The 17,784-nt window shown below is 57.6% G+C and overlaps 2 protein-coding genes across 10 annotated transcripts in view; one reads left to right on the forward strand and one right to left on the reverse strand.

Moving 5' to 3' along the window:
* Nucleotides 1-17,784, reverse strand: part of BRF1 (BRF1 RNA polymerase III transcription initiation factor subunit) — a 70,943-nt gene that overhangs the window by 12,064 nt on the left and 41,095 nt on the right. For 2 of the 8 annotated variants that reach the window (XM_023628561.2, XM_023628562.2), the window contains exons 4-10: nt 16,079-16,110; nt 13,129-13,201; nt 5,751-5,900; nt 4,546-4,639; nt 3,155-3,281; nt 2,583-2,622; nt 2,406-2,498 (exon numbers count right to left, since the gene is read on the reverse strand). In XM_023628561.2, coding sequence (XP_023484329.1) covers nt 2,406-2,498; nt 2,583-2,622; nt 3,155-3,281; nt 4,546-4,639; nt 5,751-5,900; nt 13,129-13,201; nt 16,079-16,110 — 609 coding nt within the window. Of the gene's footprint in view, nt 1-2,405; nt 2,499-2,582; nt 2,623-3,154; nt 3,282-4,545; nt 4,640-5,750; nt 5,901-6,453; nt 6,591-6,824; nt 9,478-13,128; nt 13,202-16,078; nt 16,162-17,784 lie in introns of those variants that run through there. The other 6 variants (XM_023628563.2, XM_070249195.1, XM_070249197.1 and 3 more) reach the window with 5 other exon arrangements.
* Nucleotides 9,093-12,271, forward strand: BTBD6 (BTB domain containing 6). 2 transcript variants are annotated; one of them, XM_005605516.4, is made up of 4 exons: nt 9,631-10,085; nt 10,204-10,294; nt 10,430-10,548; nt 10,727-12,271. In XM_005605516.4, exons 1-4 carry the CDS (start codon nt 9,727-9,729, stop codon nt 11,757-11,759), a joined length of 1,602 nt encoding a protein of 533 aa, XP_005605573.3. In that variant the 5' UTR covers nt 9,631-9,726; the 3' UTR covers nt 11,760-12,271. The 2 variants fall into 2 exon arrangements, with proteins under 2 accessions (XP_014591298.2, XP_005605573.3); XM_014735812.3 differs by lacking the exon at nt 10,204-10,294 and having other exon boundaries at nt 9,093-10,085.

The raw sequence follows: 17,784 nt of genomic DNA on the forward strand, positions 1-17,784 counted from the left end.
GACACACAGAAAACCAGCGGGACCAAAACACAAACCTCCCCAATGTCCCGAGGACGGAACGCAAAAAGGCACAGTGACAGACGTGAACGAGCTTGCTTCAAGTGTTAAAGAGTAAAAGCTTCCAGTTGCATCAGAAAGCAGAGTCCAGCTCCGCCGTGGAGAAGAGGAAGACGTGACGGAGAGGCTGAGGGCAGAGCAGCCGGCACAGGGACACCACAGGGCGCATGCTCAGACCCAAGGAGGGTACCAGGCTGTGCCCAGCCCTCCACGTCACACAGAGCCAGGCACCAAAAACACGCCCGCCACAGTCGGAAAATGGCGACCACGGGAGTGGCAGCGGAGGCAGCCGACATCGGCAATCTCTGTCCAGGAGAGGTCACTGGGCAGAGAAAGGGAGGATCACAAAACCAGAGGACGTAGCAGCAAGATGACCTGACGGAGGTGGAAGCTGGAGCTGGAGCAGAGGGGGCCTCCCCCACAAGTGCCCATGGGCGTCTTGGACCAAGGAACCTGGTCACAAACACGCAGTAGGTCACACAAGGGAGGGACAGCGCCAGCAACACTCCTAGTCACAACACAATAAATGGGAATTAACAATCAAATGGGGAAACCAAAGGCACCCCACGCTCCCCCAAACTTTCAACTCCCTCGACTCTTAGCGCCGAAGAGGAAAACCACCTGAGACTGTGAGCAACAGAAAGCACCTGCCAGCAGGACACAGAAGGCAGCTCAGATGACGCACAGCGGACACGCTGCCACACATGCACACAGCCACGTGCCGGAGCAAACCAGTCAGGCAGTGACTGGAAGGCCAGAACACAAGGAGAGCAGGTGGACACAGAACTTACTGACTCGGCACGCAGGAAGGCAGCAGAGTTAATAAACCAATGCAAAAGTTGGTTTAATGGGAAATCAATAAACTAGCTAGGGAAAAAAACAAAACCATGCAAAATAAGAAAGGATAAAAAAGAAAGCCTTGGAAATAATAAGTGAAAAGTATCTCAAGACACAATTGTGTTCAACTCTGTGCAAAAGGCGTTGGTGACCCAGAGGGAAAAGATGCTGCCGCGTGACAAGTGACAGGCTCACCATCCTGGACACAGGTGGGCTCGGCCCAGGGACACATGAAGATGAGGGATCGCACCTGTCGATCCCAACAATGTCCATGTCCTTTCCAAATGCTGCAGACACTGGGGCCTCAGCCCTGCCTGAGTCAGGAAGAGTCCGTGGACCCAGGATAAGGTCGCATCACGGCCCAAAGCCTGCACCGGGTGTCCGGGTGGCATGGAGGCCTTGCAGGGAAGCCAGCGACAGGCCTGTTGCCACCACCTCGACTCAGCAGGGGCCTGAAGGGCCAGGCAACTGACTGGCAGAGGGAGAACCCGGGGGCCTGGAAATCAGCAAAGAGCAGTGACAGCATCGCTCTTGGTGAAGGAGAGTTAATTACTTGGGAAATCCAGCGAGGAGCTGCCAAGCACTAAGAGAATCCTAATGTACAAGAGCACACAATGGCACCTGCACACCAGCGTCGTCCACAAACAGCCCCACGGAGGACAGCACAAGGGCAGCAGCAGGGAGGCAGTGGGGGCCCGAGGGCGTCTGCAGACAGGAAAGCCAAGCCGGAGGGCAGAGCCTGCTTCTCCAGGCTAGCGAAAACAGAGCACAGGCTGGGGCTGGGGCTGGGGCTGGGGCGGGCGGAGAGGAGCACTTCAGGATGTGAGAACAAATGACCAAGAGCAGCCACAGAAACCTGGGGGCAAGAGCGTGAGGAGGCCCAAACCATGGCTATCCGGCGGGCGTGGCTGGCGGCACAAGCACTCACTCAGCACCTGGTCCTGGTTCTGACAACCAGAGAGATGCAGGCGGCAGCCTAAACCACAGACAGGGTCCCCGGAGCACTGGGAAGGACGGCATCATGAGAGTGAACCAGAGAGAAAGGAAAACCGTGTGTACACAAAAGATCTGCCCGAGAAGGCTTGCTCACAGCAGCTTTGCGAGGCCCAAACCGGAAGTGGGGTGCGCCTAAGCCGACCAGACGGCACTGAGGGGCAGCAGTGCAGAGGCGCTCGGGCACGCGCAGGGCCCAGCTCCCTCCCGCAGGCAGCACCCCCGGTGATGGACTGCAGCTCAGGGCAATGGGGACAGGAGATCCATCTGGAAGATTCAGCACTGATGAGCTGCCCGGGACAGCGCTGGGTCCTGGGGGAAAGGGTAGCATGGGCGGTCCTGGGGCAGTGGGACACTCGGCACAGTGCATTGGGGCTGTGGTGGGAGTGGGGCTGTGACATAGGACCATGTGGCCATGGAAGGAGGCGGTGGGGGGGTGTTGAAGGTCAGCAGGGGGAGGGGGAGATGCGCCTGGCATAGTGAAGAGCTCAGGGGTTCGGGGATGCGGCTGGACTCACCGTCTTTCGTCAGGCTGGCTAGGGCCCCCTTGGCCTTCGGCCGGCTGTTCTCTAGTTCAATCTCAATTGCATCCTGGTAGCTGGATATTTCCCCTGAAGTAATACATTAAAAGTAGAACGTAAGCACCAATTCCAACTTTCTAAGGAACCTGAAGCATCTGTGTGGTTGCTTGTTACCTTCAACTTCCTCCAGTTGTTTTGACAGGACTTGTTCAAGCTGAAAATGAAGACAAGGACGTTTCATGAAAGGATGAACGAAGCGTAAGCTGGATACCCGCCAGGTGCCCCTGCAGCCTCTTGTCACTGACCACCAGGCCCTTTGGATTCTGACACTGGCCTGGCTCGGACTCGCTCATTGGTGCTGATCATGGGGTGAAAAGCAGAACACCTGAGGATGCCGGGAGGTCGGCAGGCCCTGGAGAGGCCGTGCTGCCCCGAGAAACTGCTCTAGAAGCGCCCAGGCAGAGTCTGAGGCAGGCCCCGTGCTGATGACGCGGCTTCAGGACCAGCACAGACTGCAGCCGAGGTCAGCGTGGCACAGCCCCCAGATGCCCCAGGGCTCAGCCCCTGCCCTAACCCCCGGCCACCTCTCCCCACGAGCCGTGCCTGGACTATGACCCAGTTTAGCCTTCAGAACTAAGCCACTTGTTTCGAAATAAGAACACGACACAGTAGGTCTGCAAAGAGCTACGAAGAGCTCACCAGCTGAGGGGTGAGGGGCAGCCGGGTGAGGCGCGGGGGTGGCTCACCTCCTTCATTCGTAGCTTCCTCTGCCCAGCCGTGTACGAAGGGGGGTCGCACTCCTCCTCCAAGTCGATCTTCATAAATTCGTCCACTGTCAGCTGGCTGGTGGGAGTGTCCTCAAATTCCGTGAGCCTAAAATAGAGACGCGAAAGGGGACCCGATGCCCCGAAAACAGCCATTTGAACTGGGGCCTGCTCACAAGACGGTCCCTCAGAGGGGCCTGGTGCCCTGGCCAAGCACCCCGGTCGCACTCAGCTGCGGGCACAGGCCCCGTTGCCCTCTGGCAGCCTCTCAATCCCTACTCGATCCTGCCAGGAGCTGGGGTCCCTGGGAGAAGAGGCCACGGCACCCTCACCGCTCCCACAGGGAGACTCAGAGAAGGACCTGCAGGAAAGGAGGCCAAGCCAGCAGCCTCAAGCACTCACCAGTAAGCAGGGGTTCTGTGCTGCAGTGTGCCCAACAAGGTTAATTATTTGTTTGTGTGTCTTGGGGGTTTTTCTGGTGAGGAAGACTGGCCCTGAGATAACATCTGTTGCCAATCTCCCTCTTTTTCTTTTTTTTCCTTGAGGAAGACCATCGCTGACCTAACATCTGTGCCAATCTTCCTCTATTTTGCCTGTGGGATGCTGCCACAGCATGGCTTGTTGAGCAGTGTGCAGGTCTGCACCTGGGATGCAAACCTGCAAAACCCGGGCCGCCAAAGCAGAATGTGCAAACCCAACCACTATGCCACCAGGCCCACCCCTCAACAAGGTTAATTCCTATCAGCTTGGCCAATTTCCTACATTTTATAAAATCTCCAAAATACTCAAAGAGGAGCTTTTTAAAAGAATTAGAGGTCAAATAAGGAAAATAATTTTCTCTCCGTCTTTGAAAACTGTCACAGGATCCGAGCTCAGCAGGTGCCTCAGGTCGACAACAATAAAAGTATGATTATAGGTCCACCAGCAATGCCAGGCTTGCTCTGTTGCGTCACCATCTGATGGAGCCGAGCCGCAGAGACCCTGTGAACACCACACCCCAAAGCAGGCACATGCCCCACTTGGTTAAACAGACGCGGTGGCTTTCTGTTTAAGCCTGTGTCCCCCAGGGAGACCGGTCACTTGGCTGCACTGACCAAGCGGCAGGCAAGGCCACTCTCAGTGCTCGTTTCTTGAGTGTTGTAAATCAGGGCAACTTCAAAAACCACCATCGGCCTCACTTGAACTTAGAGCAAAACATGGGATGGAAAAAAGGGGCTGCTACTGTGGATGCAGTGGGTGTGGCCCCACAAGGACTGACCAAGGTGCTCGGGAGAGGGTGGGTAGTCCCTCTGCTACCTGGGCCATGCTGGGTCCTGCTGGGCCTGATGGATAGAGTATCCATGGCCCCCACACCGTGAACAAGAGCCACCCACCTTTTCCGCAGCGTGGACTCGCAGACCTTGACCACACTGATGACCTCTTTGACAGTTCTCCGGAAGTCGTGCATCCTGGCTGCCACTAGAAGTGCTGGAAAGGAACACGAAGGGGAGTTAGACACAGGACACTTCTGCTGCCACCCAGGACGGCCACGGCTGGTCCTGAGCTCAGAGGGCTAATGACCTGGGCAGTGAGACCCCGGCCTGGGTGCTGCACGCCAGAGAGCTGGCAGGCTGTCCGAGAACCCTGGGGCGATGCAGTGCTCTCTACCTTACTGTGGGCGGTGGCCAGGGGTCGTCTGCGTGACTTTCAGAACAACTCAGAGCCACGTACCCCTTTGCAGGCAACTATGCCATGATTTAAAAAAATGTAGAAAGTGCTCTATCACACATTTCCTTTCCAAATACAAGGAGAATTAAAACATACTTTCTGAAAACTTTCTATAACCCCTCAAAGCAAACGAAGCAACTCTGAGGTGACTCGTACGGGACACACCGGGTGGTGATGGAGCCAAGGGTTCTGAGAACACAGCCCAAAGTCGGGGAGAAAGGGGGTGGCCCCAGAGTGCACAGTGTCCAAAGCTGGCCAGACCCTAGGAAAGGCCAGACCTCCAGTGCAAACTGGAAAGGCAGGCTCGGAGGTGGAAACGAACCCGGCAGCGCCGATCCTGTTGGTCCCTTGGCATTCCAGGAAGATGTGGGGCCTGAGGGCTGGGGAGGGCGTTAAGAGCCCCCAAGGAGACTGACGCCCACTGCCTGCAGGGTCTCCCCGGGCAGGGGCTCCAGGTCTGGGGGCTGCGTCAGACCCAACAGCATTGGGAACTGAGCAAGACTGTCTGCGGGCAGCTGCTGCCCAGAGGGGAGATCAGACAACTGCCCTCTGGTGTCCAGGGACCAACCCGAAAGGCCAGGGTGCCATCTTAGTAATGACTGGGCCCTGGGTCCACGGCAGGGCTGGCTGCACCCCAAGAGTTAAGCCCGGGATCAAGGCAGGGAGCCCAGCAGTCCCTTTGGCCTCTTGAGGGTCCTGCCCCTTCCCCCAGGACTGTGGCAGTCAAGTGTGGCGGAAGTCCGGGAGGACTGGGTTAGGGGCTGAGCACCAGGCCTGGGCAGTGGCTCTGGGATGACCCACCAGTTCAGCCTGCCAAAAGGCAGGGACAGAAACCCCCACCACAGGGGCCAGCTGGCCCAGGCCAGTGTACCTGCCCCGCAAAGGCCCGAGGGGCGCCGGCCTGTGTGCATCCAGTCCCTCTTCATCCGCTGCAGGAGCCGCAGGGCCGTCATGGACACCTCATGGTTCTTCTCGCCAAACTCCAGCAGGTGGGCGAAGCGCGGGATGTACAGGCAGGGGTCTGCGGCAGACACGGTGCATCAGTGGGCTTGCAGCCCTGGGGCGGAACACACCCAGTGGCTTCACCCCAGTCTGGGGACCCTGAGTCCTTCCGTGCAGTCTCCCTGGCCTCGCTGGAATGGTGAGCACACTGCCACGCTCGCCATGCTCCCCCTCCCCAGCCCGCTGTGCTCCCCCACCCGCACCCGCTGTGTTCCCTTTTCCCCTCCTGCTCCCCCCAGTCACCATGCTCCCCCTCCCCTACTTGCTGTGCTTGGCCCCACCACTGTGCTCCCCTCCCCATTGGGCGCCTGTGCAGGTGGCATGGGGCCCACACAGCGCACATGCCGGTGCACATGCACACGGTAGCTTGCTACCTCGTGTGGCATTTCACAGACCACCATGAAGAAGAGCATGGTTTCACACGCTCGCTGCGTTTACACTTGTGAGACGCCAGCATACACCTTCTACCCTTTGCGGGTGTGCGTGTATCTCTGTAAATAATGTCCCTCTCTCACTAAGGGAAAGCCAGCGGGCTCAAGGGGGCCGTGCAGGCGCACACACTCTGCCCTCACCAGTGCCTCCCCCATGCCCGGCTCTGGGATAGGAGCTGAAAGACGAGGCTTCTCGGAGCTTCGAGCCCCTGGGGCGTGCAAGACCAACCAAGCGTGATGTAACAAACTCTGCTGACGATAGCGACTGCCCTAGGGGACTAAAGGAACGACACAGGGTTCTACGACAGAGAACATCAGCGGCCAGACCTCTGGACAGGGTCGTCCAGGCAAGTCTCACTCAAGAGGGGCCGTCTGGGCTGAGGCCTGAGGACCCGGTGCTGGAGAGAGCCACAGGTGGCTGGAAGGAGGCGTGCACAGAAGATCCAGAGGAGGGGCAAGGGCAGATCAGGAGGACCCTGGGAGGCACGGGGCGGAGGGGTTGGCCAGCTCACCGAGCCCCCCGACAGCAGCAGGGGCAGGAGACACAGACGCAGTTCTTCACCAACACTCAGCACCCTCCTTCTGGGCGCTGTCCCGGCCACTTCTGCCCCCCGAATCTACAAGGCCTTCGTGACTGAGCTCTCCCCTGGAAGCCCCATGAGATCCCAGAATCACCCCTTCCAGCCCCTACCAGTCTTGGCTCACATAAAGGACCCAAGGAAGGCTTCTGAGGAAACAGATTGGCAGCAGCCCCTGAAGCAGCCTGGGTCCCAAAGGGACTGCGTGGACCTGAGTAGTACCCCTCACACGACTGTGGGGGCTGTAGCAGCAAGCGGTGCCTCTTGGTCTTGTTATATCACCAGGTTCAGCTGTGCGGCCCAGGCGGCTGCTTCCACTGATCCCCCTTCCAGGTGAGCAAACGACACAGAGAGCACACAGCACCCAAGGCAGTCAGGTTTGAGCCTGGGCAGTCTGCAGCTACAGCCTACTTCCACCGTCGGCATTTTGTTTTGGGTTGGTTTGGGCTTTTTTTTGATGATTTGGTTGCTAAAAAAGATATTATTGGGAGAAAACGGATATGTTTTAAAAATAGTATCAGGGGCTGGCCCGGTAGCACAGTGGTTTGCCATTTCGGATCCCAGATGCGGACTGGCACCACTTGGCAAGCCATGCTGTGGTAGGCGTCCCACATATACAAGATGGGCACAGATGTTAGCTCAGGGCCAGTCTTCCTCAAAAATAAATAAATAAATACATACTAAATAAAAATAGTATCATTATTAAGATTTCTAACTATTTTGAATAAAACATAAATCGCCAGGGCTATGATCAAAAGCATGTTAAAAGATCTCATCCAGATTTGCGTAAGACTTTGACACTGAGTAATTCTTGAAATAGGAAACTGTCAGTTTAAAAATACTGGTAAAAATTACAACACAAATACGCCAGGAGACTGGGGTGGGAGTGGAAGGGACTGGGCATTTCAACTAGGAAAGGAAAAAAGAGAACTATAGGAGAAAGTAACAAAGATCACATGACCTATGTTAGATTCCCTAATCGGCTTGGACAAAAAAGCAACATCCAGGATGTACTGTTTACAAGAGACACTAAAAAAATAATGTAAAAAGGTCAAGACCCAATGGCTGCGCTGGGACACACCAAGCAGGGTCACCCAGAAGAGGCAGCAGTGATGTGGCAAGCAACACGAGATCCAAGGCAAGGGGGCACTGACAGGACAAAGAGGAGCACAGGATGACGGAAAGAAAACAACAATCTAACAGAAAACGAGACAGTCACAGATCTGTGGACACATGGGAACACAGCACCAACGAAACAAAGCAAAATGTGCTGCAAACAGAAATTTCCAAACCACAATAATGGGAGATTTTAACACAGTTCTCTCATACTTGAGAAGCTGACTAGGAGGAACAGACACTAGTGGGGAGTTGGGTGCCATCACCACAGGCTCCATGTAACACGTGCACGTCAAATTCACTACCCTACAAAGAGTAACCATGCTTCCCCAACGCCTGTGGACCAGCAAGGACAACTGACCACGTCCTAACAGACAAAACCACCCTCAAAACATCCCAGAGATCAGAAACCTCACAGGACATGCCCTTTGACCCAGAGTGTAAAAAACTAAACATCAGCAAGAGAAAGATAAACATGGTCCCCTCACCTCCAAACAAACAGGAAATTAAAGAACAATCTTTTAAGTAACTTTACAGACTTATACGTTCAATTAAAAAAGAGTTAATGAACTAAGTAAACAGAAAATTGAGAATTAACAAAATAAAGTATTTAAAGTAGGCAAAGGAGAGTAATAAAGAAAAATAAACAAATTACCACCACCAGAAAAAGAATTTTAAAAGATAAAACCAAAAAACAGTAGGATACTGGCATAATAACATAAGACCGACCGAACGGAATGGAGAGCCCAGAAACAGCGCCCACAGGGGCCACACAATCCCGAGGGGCGGGGACCGCCACGAGAAAAGGAGCGTCCCTCCCACAAACCGGGCTGGAACACGGGCAGCCACGCGCTCAGCATGAAGACGGACCGTCGCTGACACCATTTACAAAGTCAACTCGAAATGGATTAAAGCCCTAACAGTAAGACAGGAAACCCTAAGTCCTGGAAGAAGACACGGGGGAAGAGCTTCCTGACACTGGACGTGGCAGTGATTTCTTGGATATGGCATCAAAAGCAAAGGCGGCAAAACCAAAGACGACAAATGGGACAACCACCTTAAAAACAGGAGAAAATGCTGTCGAACAACGTCGGACGCGGGATGGGGGAACCTCCAGAACGCGCCTCAACCAACCGCCCCCGACTCAGCCGCGGGCGGGGGACCAGCGCAGGGTCTCCGAAGACGCGCGGGCCCCGGAGCGCAGGACAGCGCGCCCGTCGGGGTCGGGCGGCCGCCGAGCCCTCCGGCCCGGAGCATCTCGGCCCCGCGGACCCCTCGCCCGCCCCCGGGGACACCGCGCGGGAAGCCAGGCAGAGAAGGCTCTGCGGAGGGCAGCCCCACGTCGGGGTTCTGCGCGACGCTCGCGCAGCAGCGGCCGCCCGACGGGCCCTCCCGCAGCCCGCTCCTCCGAGCGCCCCGTCCCGCGCGAGGAAGCGCCCAGGCCCGCCGGCTGCCGCGGCGCTCGAGCGGGGCGGGGCCGGGCCGCGGGCACGCACGTGCTGCGCGCGAGGCGGGGCCGGGGCCGGAGGCGCGCACGTCACCCGCGCGGGGCGGGGCGGGGCCGGCGCGGGGGCGGGGCCTGGGCGCGCCGTGACGCGGCGGGACGGGCGGACGGCGCCCCCTGCGGCCGGGCTGCTGGCTGCGGGCTGCGGGCTCGGCGCCGGCGGGCGGGCGAGCGGGTTGGCCCGAGCGAGCAGGGCAGGCCGGCCGCCGCGGCCCCATGCTGCTGCCCCTGGCCTGCCTGCACGGCCGGGTGGCGCAGTGCCTGACCGCGCTCCTCGTGCTCGCAGAGCCGCCCCCGAGGCCCCGGCGCAGCGCGAGGGCGCACGGCGCAACGCCCCGGCGCGCCGAGGCCGCCCTGCCCGCGAAGATGGCCGCGGAGCTGTACCCGCCCGCCGGCGCCGCGGCCGCCACCGCCACGGACATCGCCAACAGCAACGCCGCCGCCGCGGGCAGGAAGGGCCCGCCCAGCGCCCCGCCGCCCGCCCCGCCGCCGCCCGCGCCCGCGCCGCCCGCGCCGGACAACAACAACTTGGAGAGCCCCAACTGGCAGTCCTTCCACCCGACACTGCGCGAGAGGTGAGCCCGGCCCCGGCCCCGCGCCCGCTCCCCCACCCCTGCTCGGCCTTGGCTCCAGCCCTTGCGCCCTCCGCCCCCGCGCCCCGCGGCCCGAGCCGTGTGCCTCTGCCCTTTGCAGGAACGCGCTGATGTTCAACAACGAGCTCATGGCCGACGTCCACTTCATTGTGGGGCCCCCGGGCGCGGCCCAGAGGGTGCCTGCTCACAAGGTTGGTAGAGGCTAGGCCCTTTGAGCTCCCGAAGGGACCAGCCACCTTCTGAGTATGTACGGTGCTCTCCCCGGGTGTGGCAGCCGCTGGGGCAGGGAGGACCAGGGGCTCAGGGCAGCGCTCTCTCATCCACAGTATGTCTTGGCCGTGGGTAGCTCTGTCTTCTATGCCATGTTTTATGGGGACCTGGCAGAAGTCAAGTCAGAAATCCACATCCCCGACGTGGAGCCTGCAGCTTTTCTGATCTTGTTAAAGTAAGTCTGCTGCGATAGCGTGCAAGGATGGGGTGGGTCCTTGCTGCTGGTTGCCTCCAGCCAGCATTCCACAGCTTTGGAGGGGAAGTCCACAAGGACTGATGATGAGGTTGTCTCCCAGGCCCTGGGTGCCCAGTATGCCCCATGCAGCCTGTGATGTGGTCCCTGCCCTGTCTAGGTACATGTACAGTGACGAGATCGACCTAGAAGCCGACACTGTGCTGGCCACTCTCTACGCTGCCAAAAAGTACATTGTCCCAGCGTTAGCAAAAGCATGTGTCAACTTTCTGGAGACGAGTCTAGAAGCCAAAAATGCCTGTGTCCTGCTGTCCCAGAGCCGGCTGTTTGAAGAGCCCGAGCTGACCCAGCGCTGCTGGGAGGTCATTGATGCGCAGGCTGAGATGGCCCTGAGGTCCGAGGGCTTCTGTGAAATTGACTGGCAGACACTGGAAATCATCGTGACCCGGGAGGCCCTCAACACCAAGGAGGCGGTGGTTTTTGAGGCTGTGCTGAACTGGGCCGAGGCAGAGTGCAAGAGGCAGGGCCTGCCAGTCACCCCGCGCAACAAGCGGCACGTTTTGGGGCCAGCCCTCTATCTGGTCCGAATTCCAACTATGACCCTGGAGGAGTTTGCCAACGGCGCTGCCCAGTCGGACATCCTGACGCTGGAGGAGACCCACAACATCTTCTTGTGGTACACGGCAGCCAACAAGCCCCTCCTCGACTTCCCCCTGACCAAGAGGAAGGGCCTCGCCCCACAGAGGTGCCACCGCTTCCAGTCCTCCGCCTACCGCAGCAACCAGTGGCGCTACCGTGGGCGCTGTGACAGCATCCAGTTTGCCGTAGACAGAAGGGTGTTCATCGCAGGGCTGGGCCTGTACGGATCCAGCTCTGGGAAAGCCGAGTACAGCGTGAAGATTGAACTCAAGCGGCTGGGGGTGGTCCTGGCTCAGAACCTGACCAAGTTTGTCTCGGACGGCTCCAGCAACACCTTCTCAGTCTGGTTTGAACACCCTGTGCAGGTCGAGCAGGACACCTTCTACACAGCCAGCGCCGTCCTGGACGGCAGCGAACTCAGCTACTTTGGGCAAGAGGGCATGACGGAAGTGCAGTGTGGGAAGGTGACCTTCCAGTTCCAGTGCTCCTCGGACAGCACCAACGGGACTGGGGTGCAGGGTGGGCAGATCCCAGAGCTCATCTTCTACGCCTGAGCCGCCATGGGGTGGCAGGCACGTGCTGTGAGGCACGGGAGGGCTGTGCCGCGGGCCGTTCTCTGCAGCCAGGAGTGCTAGTCGCTCTGCTACCCCTTTATTCTGCAGCTGACTGCCTTAAGGCTCTCGCCATTATTAAAGGCTTCCATTACTTTGTATCTTTTTGTACGCAGTGGTGTAGCGCCAAGCTGTGAAAGAGACTCTTTCCTACACAGCCAGAGCGTCGGGTTCTGAATCTTGGCTGCTGGGCCTCATGGGCATCTCCTGTATTTGGGGTGCACGTCTCAGGTGGAGGGCAAATTTGGGAGGCACCAGGCGGCCCTGGATCCCCTCCCAGTGGCACCCACACTGCCTGCCTTGCAGGCTTTGCTGTCCCTCCCACCTTCTTAGATTCTAAGTGGTTCTAAGCTTCACTTAAGACTTGCCCTTCCTATCCAACAGTGGGGAAAAGTCCCCTAAAACAGTTCATCTTCTTAAGTGGATTTTCATAATAAAGTTTTAATAAAATGGGAGTGACATGTAGATAAATGACTAAGAGAAGTCTCAAACTGGGGTGTTGATTCCTCATATTCCTCTCTGCCATCACAGAAGGCCCACAGTGCTAACAGTGCTAAGTGGTTAAAGCAAACTGTCCCAGGGAGGCCCATCTGTCTCCAAGCCTGTCCTCTGCCAGCAGGCCAGGCTTCTACCGTTGGGGCGGACTCACCTTCCGGGTTTGCAGCTACAACACTGGAACAGGCCAGGTGTCTGGTTGTATTTGTACCTCCTAAAGCATCGCTAACTGCTCAAAGCCCTACTGGAGGACTCCAACTCGAGGGGGTGGGGTGTGGGGTGCACTCTGCTGGACCCAGGGCCCAGGCCACCCTGCAGCACCCTGCTGGCCCAGCCCCAAGAGACTATCCTCTGGGTGATTCAGGACTGCACGCCCAGCCCAACCTCCTTGGCCCCTCATGCTGCCTCCTTCATATGAGGAAATACACTTCTAGACACAGGTGGGCAAAGTAGGGGGCAGCCCCTCTGAGCAGCCTGTTGGAACGGGCCTCTTGGGAAAGCTCTGATGAAGGCCGACCAAAGCCAGGAGAGCACCCTAGTCTGTGCGGAGGCCCTGCCTTCCCCGAGGCACCTGGCGCCAGGTGTGCTCCTCAAGAGGTGGACAGATGGCCCCCACACACAGCAGCACCCCCTTTCCCTCCATCTACACCTCATCCACACCTGCCGGGGACCGACCACAGGCCTCCTGGTTTTAAACCAGAAATGACCCCCATGCTGCTGGGCTCCTGGCAGCTCCTCGGGAGACGCGTCTTACCTTGCGGAGTCCTTGCTCTTGCATGTGACCCCCTCCCACTCCGAGCAGCTGCCCCAGGCATACCTATGGCTGGCGCGTTGATGCAGAGCTCTCTCGCCAAGAGAAGGAACGTCTTCCCCAGCACATAAACGTTCACCTGTCGTGAAGAAATCACAACTGAGAATGGAATTTGTATTTACGAAACATTTGCTTGTTTTTCTTAAAATGCACATTCCATCATTCAAGAATCCGATGTCAGAGCCCCCTGCAGCACTGCGGGGAACCCAATGCACCCATGAGCCCAGGCGTCCTCCACTAGGCCTCCAGGTCACACCTCAGCCTGACCTCTTCGCCCTGCTGGCCACACAGCAGCCCGGGCCAGGAAGCTTGGATGTGCAGAGCAGGCACACCTGTCCTCACCTGCCCTGGAGCTCCCTCACCTGGTCAAGCCTGGCCTGTGGCTCCCTAGACAATGACCCCTTGGCCCAGTGCCCCAGAGGCCACCAGAAAAGATGCCAAGGAAAAATCACGACCTTGGCGTGTGATGCATCCATCACTGGGCTTGCAGACAGCACACGTGGGTGCCTGCTACCGTCGGGACCAGGGTGCTAAAGAATGGTGCAAAGCAAGTCCCCCTCACAGCAGGAAATGGAGGGTACCTGTGGGGCCTGCCCAGCAGGAGCTGAGCCTCCACATCCAGACGGCAGTGAGCGCCCTCCACCTGATGGGCCAGTTATTCCCTAATTCCTTCTGAGACACCCCTGAAGGCTCCAGGAGAAGCCCCGATGTGGGGCTGGAGGCTCATGGAGCTTGCCTTCTGACAGGCATTCTGCCCTTGGCCTGCCCACCAAAGTGTGCATGCGTGTGTGTGCACGCATGCGTCTTCCTAAGAGCCCCCCAGCCCTCTGCTGGGTTCCTACCAGGCTCCAGCATATTGACCCCCTGACTTCATGCCTCTGTTCAGACCAGGGTAGATGAACTGACAGCCGCCCAAGGAGCTGCCCCTTCCCCCCACCACCACCTAACCATGTCCCGCAGAGGACACGCAAATAAAAGGGCCCTCTGAATGGACTTCAAATGCAAAGACAAATTCTAAAAAGGCTGTGCATACAAAATGCACACATTGGTTGCCAGAGATACTAACGTTCATTAGTATTTATTAGAAATCGTGACACTGACACTTAGTTCGAGGGTCAGTCTCCGTGAAGGCGGCTGGCCGTGGCTGGGTGTGGCCAGCCAGCCCCCCTACTCCTCTCCTGGACGGAGATGGCCTGTGGGGAGCTGTGCCCCCAAGCAAGTGAGCACCTCTATGTCAGCTGCACCATAAGAGGAACAAAAGGGGCCTCCTGCCAGGACCCTCAGGGCGCAGGGGGTGCCAGGGCCCCGCACGGCTCCACATTCACTGTGAGCTCAACACCGGGGAGAAGCTTAACCCTGGTGTGTTTATGAATAAAAACAAAATGAGACCCAAAACCTGGGTAGTCTCTTCCAATTTTAAGTCTTTCACTTGTTTCCTCTAAGCAGTTAGCCGTCGGCAGTGCGAGCTCCCTGGGTGAGGCCCTCACCCAACACAGCACGCTCCACATGCAAGGACAAGTGCACAACATCCGGCCTGGGAACACCCCGCCTGGCCCAGCCTGGGGAGACCACTCGGGGGGAAGGCACCTGCCATGGGCTCCTCCAGGCGGGGCAGCATGTGAGGCCGAGCAGGGGTGATGGCCAGCCTTGCCCACTTCCCAGCTACAGGCCACCTCACACCCAGCCCAGGGGGCCCAAGGCACAGCCCTCCACCTGCGGCATTAAAAGGTCAAACCAAATTGTCTGTGTAGGTCCAGCGTGAACGTACAGGGTTTCGTTGGTCAGCACAGTGACTTTTCCCTGGGCCCTGGTTCAGCCCAGGGGAGCAGGGACATCCACTCCAGTCGCCCTCTTCCGTCTGTACCCTGACTGGTTTCCCATTTCCAAAGGTGTCCAGTGAAAACCCTTGAGAACCCCTCCGTCTCCCTTCCAAGCGGTGCCCCAGCACTTCTGGAGGGGCCGCCCTGCACGGGCCTCACTCCTCGCCTTCCTGGGAAGTCACCAGGAGGGAAACAAGGCCATGCAGCCTTGCCCTGAACTGCATTTTCACAATTCCAATGGATTATTTTTAGCTTGACCACAGACAATTTCAGCAGGACTTCTGAGAGAGGCCATTTATAAAGACAGCTGGGAGGACAAAAGTATAGGCAGCATCTGATTTAGGCAAAAGTCTACCTGCCGGTCAGCACCAGGGGGCACTGAAGCCCCAGCACCAGGGACAGTGTGGCACCCCGGCTCGCTGGACCCCCTGTGGGGCACTTGGACCTGGACAAAGCTTTCCTCATAGGGCTGGAATTTGTGTGAATTCTGCATAAGTCCTCACACTGTAGTCATACCGCTTTTTAATGACATTCTTCCTCTTTCTGAGTCCTCAGTGGAGTGATCACTTTGGGCCCCAACCCAGGGTGGGGCCAGGCCTGCCGCAGCACTGTCACCGGGAACACAGGCAGAACCTCGCTGGCCCCACCCTGGTGCTGCCCACACCCTGTGCTGTCCCATTCACACAGGGGTCCCTCTTATTGGGTCTTTCCATTACATTCAGCCATCTGGAAACAAGAGATGCAGCAGAAAAACACTTTCCTGGTACCCAGAAAGCAAGTTTCTCTAAATAGACTGTAAATACAAGTTTTCATATTGTTTAAAATGTATGCATGTGAGTCTTTTTTTTTTTTGGTCTTTTAAAGACTCTCCTTTGCCTCGAACAAAGTTCACCTGGCTCCCTCCACTGGTTTCTGAGGCTGGCGCTGCCTGGCCCCAAGACAACACTGTGACCCCACTGTTTCCACTGCCTCCCCACCAGCTCAGTTTGCCAGTTTTAAAACAGAGACCATGCTCTTGTGTGTCCTTAGCCGGTGGACCCTCCCACCCGGGGCAGGAGCACGAGCAGCGAGGTGTGTGGCACATGCCCCAGCCCCAGCCCGCCCTGGGGAGGGACTCAGAAAGGAAATGGGTCTACCTGGAGCAGGTCGCTGAGGTCGAGGAGCATGTCTGCAAGAGAAGTCAAGGAGCATCTGCACCAGGCCCAGCGGCTCCAGCCACCTGACAAACCAGCAACAGGACCTTGTTGTGAATCTAAGCCCGGCATCCGGTCATGACGGAACAGTGAGGCGGCAGCATCAGGGCTGAGCAGACCTCCTGGGAGCCCCCTGTGAACCACGACCAGGACAGGGGAGCAGAGCGTGGCCCGGGACCTTCCACACAGTCCTCAGAGTGCACGCTGCCTGCACAGAGCAGCTCCCGCACCCCAGGCGGGCCCTGCCCCATCAGGTGTCCACTGCACTGAGGGGTCGTCTGCCCGTGGCACAGCCCAGAAGTGCGAAGTGCGCGACAACACTCACTCCACTCTGGGAGCATCCACTGAGCGCCTGCAGGGCAGTGTCCTCTCCTCAGGACTCGTGATCCTGGGGGACAGACGCACAGACACTAGGCTACCCTTGGTGGCCAGCAGGCACCGCCACAGAGCTGGTGCTCAAGGGGACAGCTGTGGGGACTCTGGCATGGGACCTGTCCTCGCTCTCAGCAGATGACTAAACAGTAACCAGAATATGTCCTAAGTGATTCAAATTCAGCTGGACACATACACAAAAATACAAAACACAAGCGCTAAGCAGACTTGTCAAATGAAGTGAAAATTCGTGTCATTCATGGGTCTGCTGTGGCTGTGAGAAGTAAGAAAGAAATCCCCTGGGCTGAATTAGAGCCCGACCAGGTGTCCCAAGGGAAATGCTGGACCCAACACTTCAAGGAGACAGGAAGTCCCTGATGCCACAGCCTCACACAAGCGGTGTCACGTGAGGTGGCGGGTGTCTGAACCGGTGTCAAAGGCCCCTGAATAAGAGGCACCCTGTCTCCCAGTCTCAGAGGGCACGCATGTCAGGCGAGCGCAGCCATGGGACAACAGAGCACACTCAGAGCCAGCCAACAAGCCAGTGAAAAGAACCAGGAAGAAAAGAAAGCCAAGTCAGGGGAAATGAAAGGAAGGCCACGCACATAAAGGAGTGGAAACCACAACATCAGAAAGACAACATGGGGCTGGCCCAGTGGCACAGTGGTTAAGAGCGCACGTTCCACTTCTCGGCAGCCCAGGGTTCACCGGCTTGGATCCTGGGTGTGGACATGGCACCACTAGGCAAAGCCATGCTGTAGTAGGCGTCCCACATATAAAGTAGACGAAAATGGGCACGGATGTTAGCTCAGGGCCAGTCTTCCTCACCAAAAAGAGGAGGATTGGCAGTAGTTAACTCAGGGCTAATCTTCCTCAAAAAAAAACAAAACAAAGACAGACAACAGAAAAAAGGAAACCAGGAGGCTCCGCCCTGTGTGATTCCAGCAGGATGATGCTCTGGCAAAGGCCTAGCCATGGAGATGGAAGGACCCATGGGTGCCAGGGACGGGGGGGTGGGGGACAGGCGGAGCACAGGGCACTTTCAGGGCAGTGGAAATACTGTGTGCGAAACCACACAGTGGACATGGGGCCTTGTCTATTTGTCACACCCAGGGAACGTACACCACCAAGAGTCAGCCCTCATGTCAACTGTGGACTTCAGTTAATAATAACATATCAATGCTGGTCCTTCAACAGTAACAGACAGCACACTAACACCAGGTGTTAACAGGGACTCTTTGGGGAGAGGAGGAGCACATGGAACTCTGCACAATTTT

Source organism: Equus caballus, chromosome 24 (assembly GCF_041296265.1).
Source record: "Equus caballus isolate H_3958 breed thoroughbred chromosome 24, TB-T2T, whole genome shotgun sequence".
In the NCBI taxonomy this organism is placed as follows: Eukaryota; Metazoa; Chordata; class Mammalia; order Perissodactyla; family Equidae; genus Equus; species Equus caballus.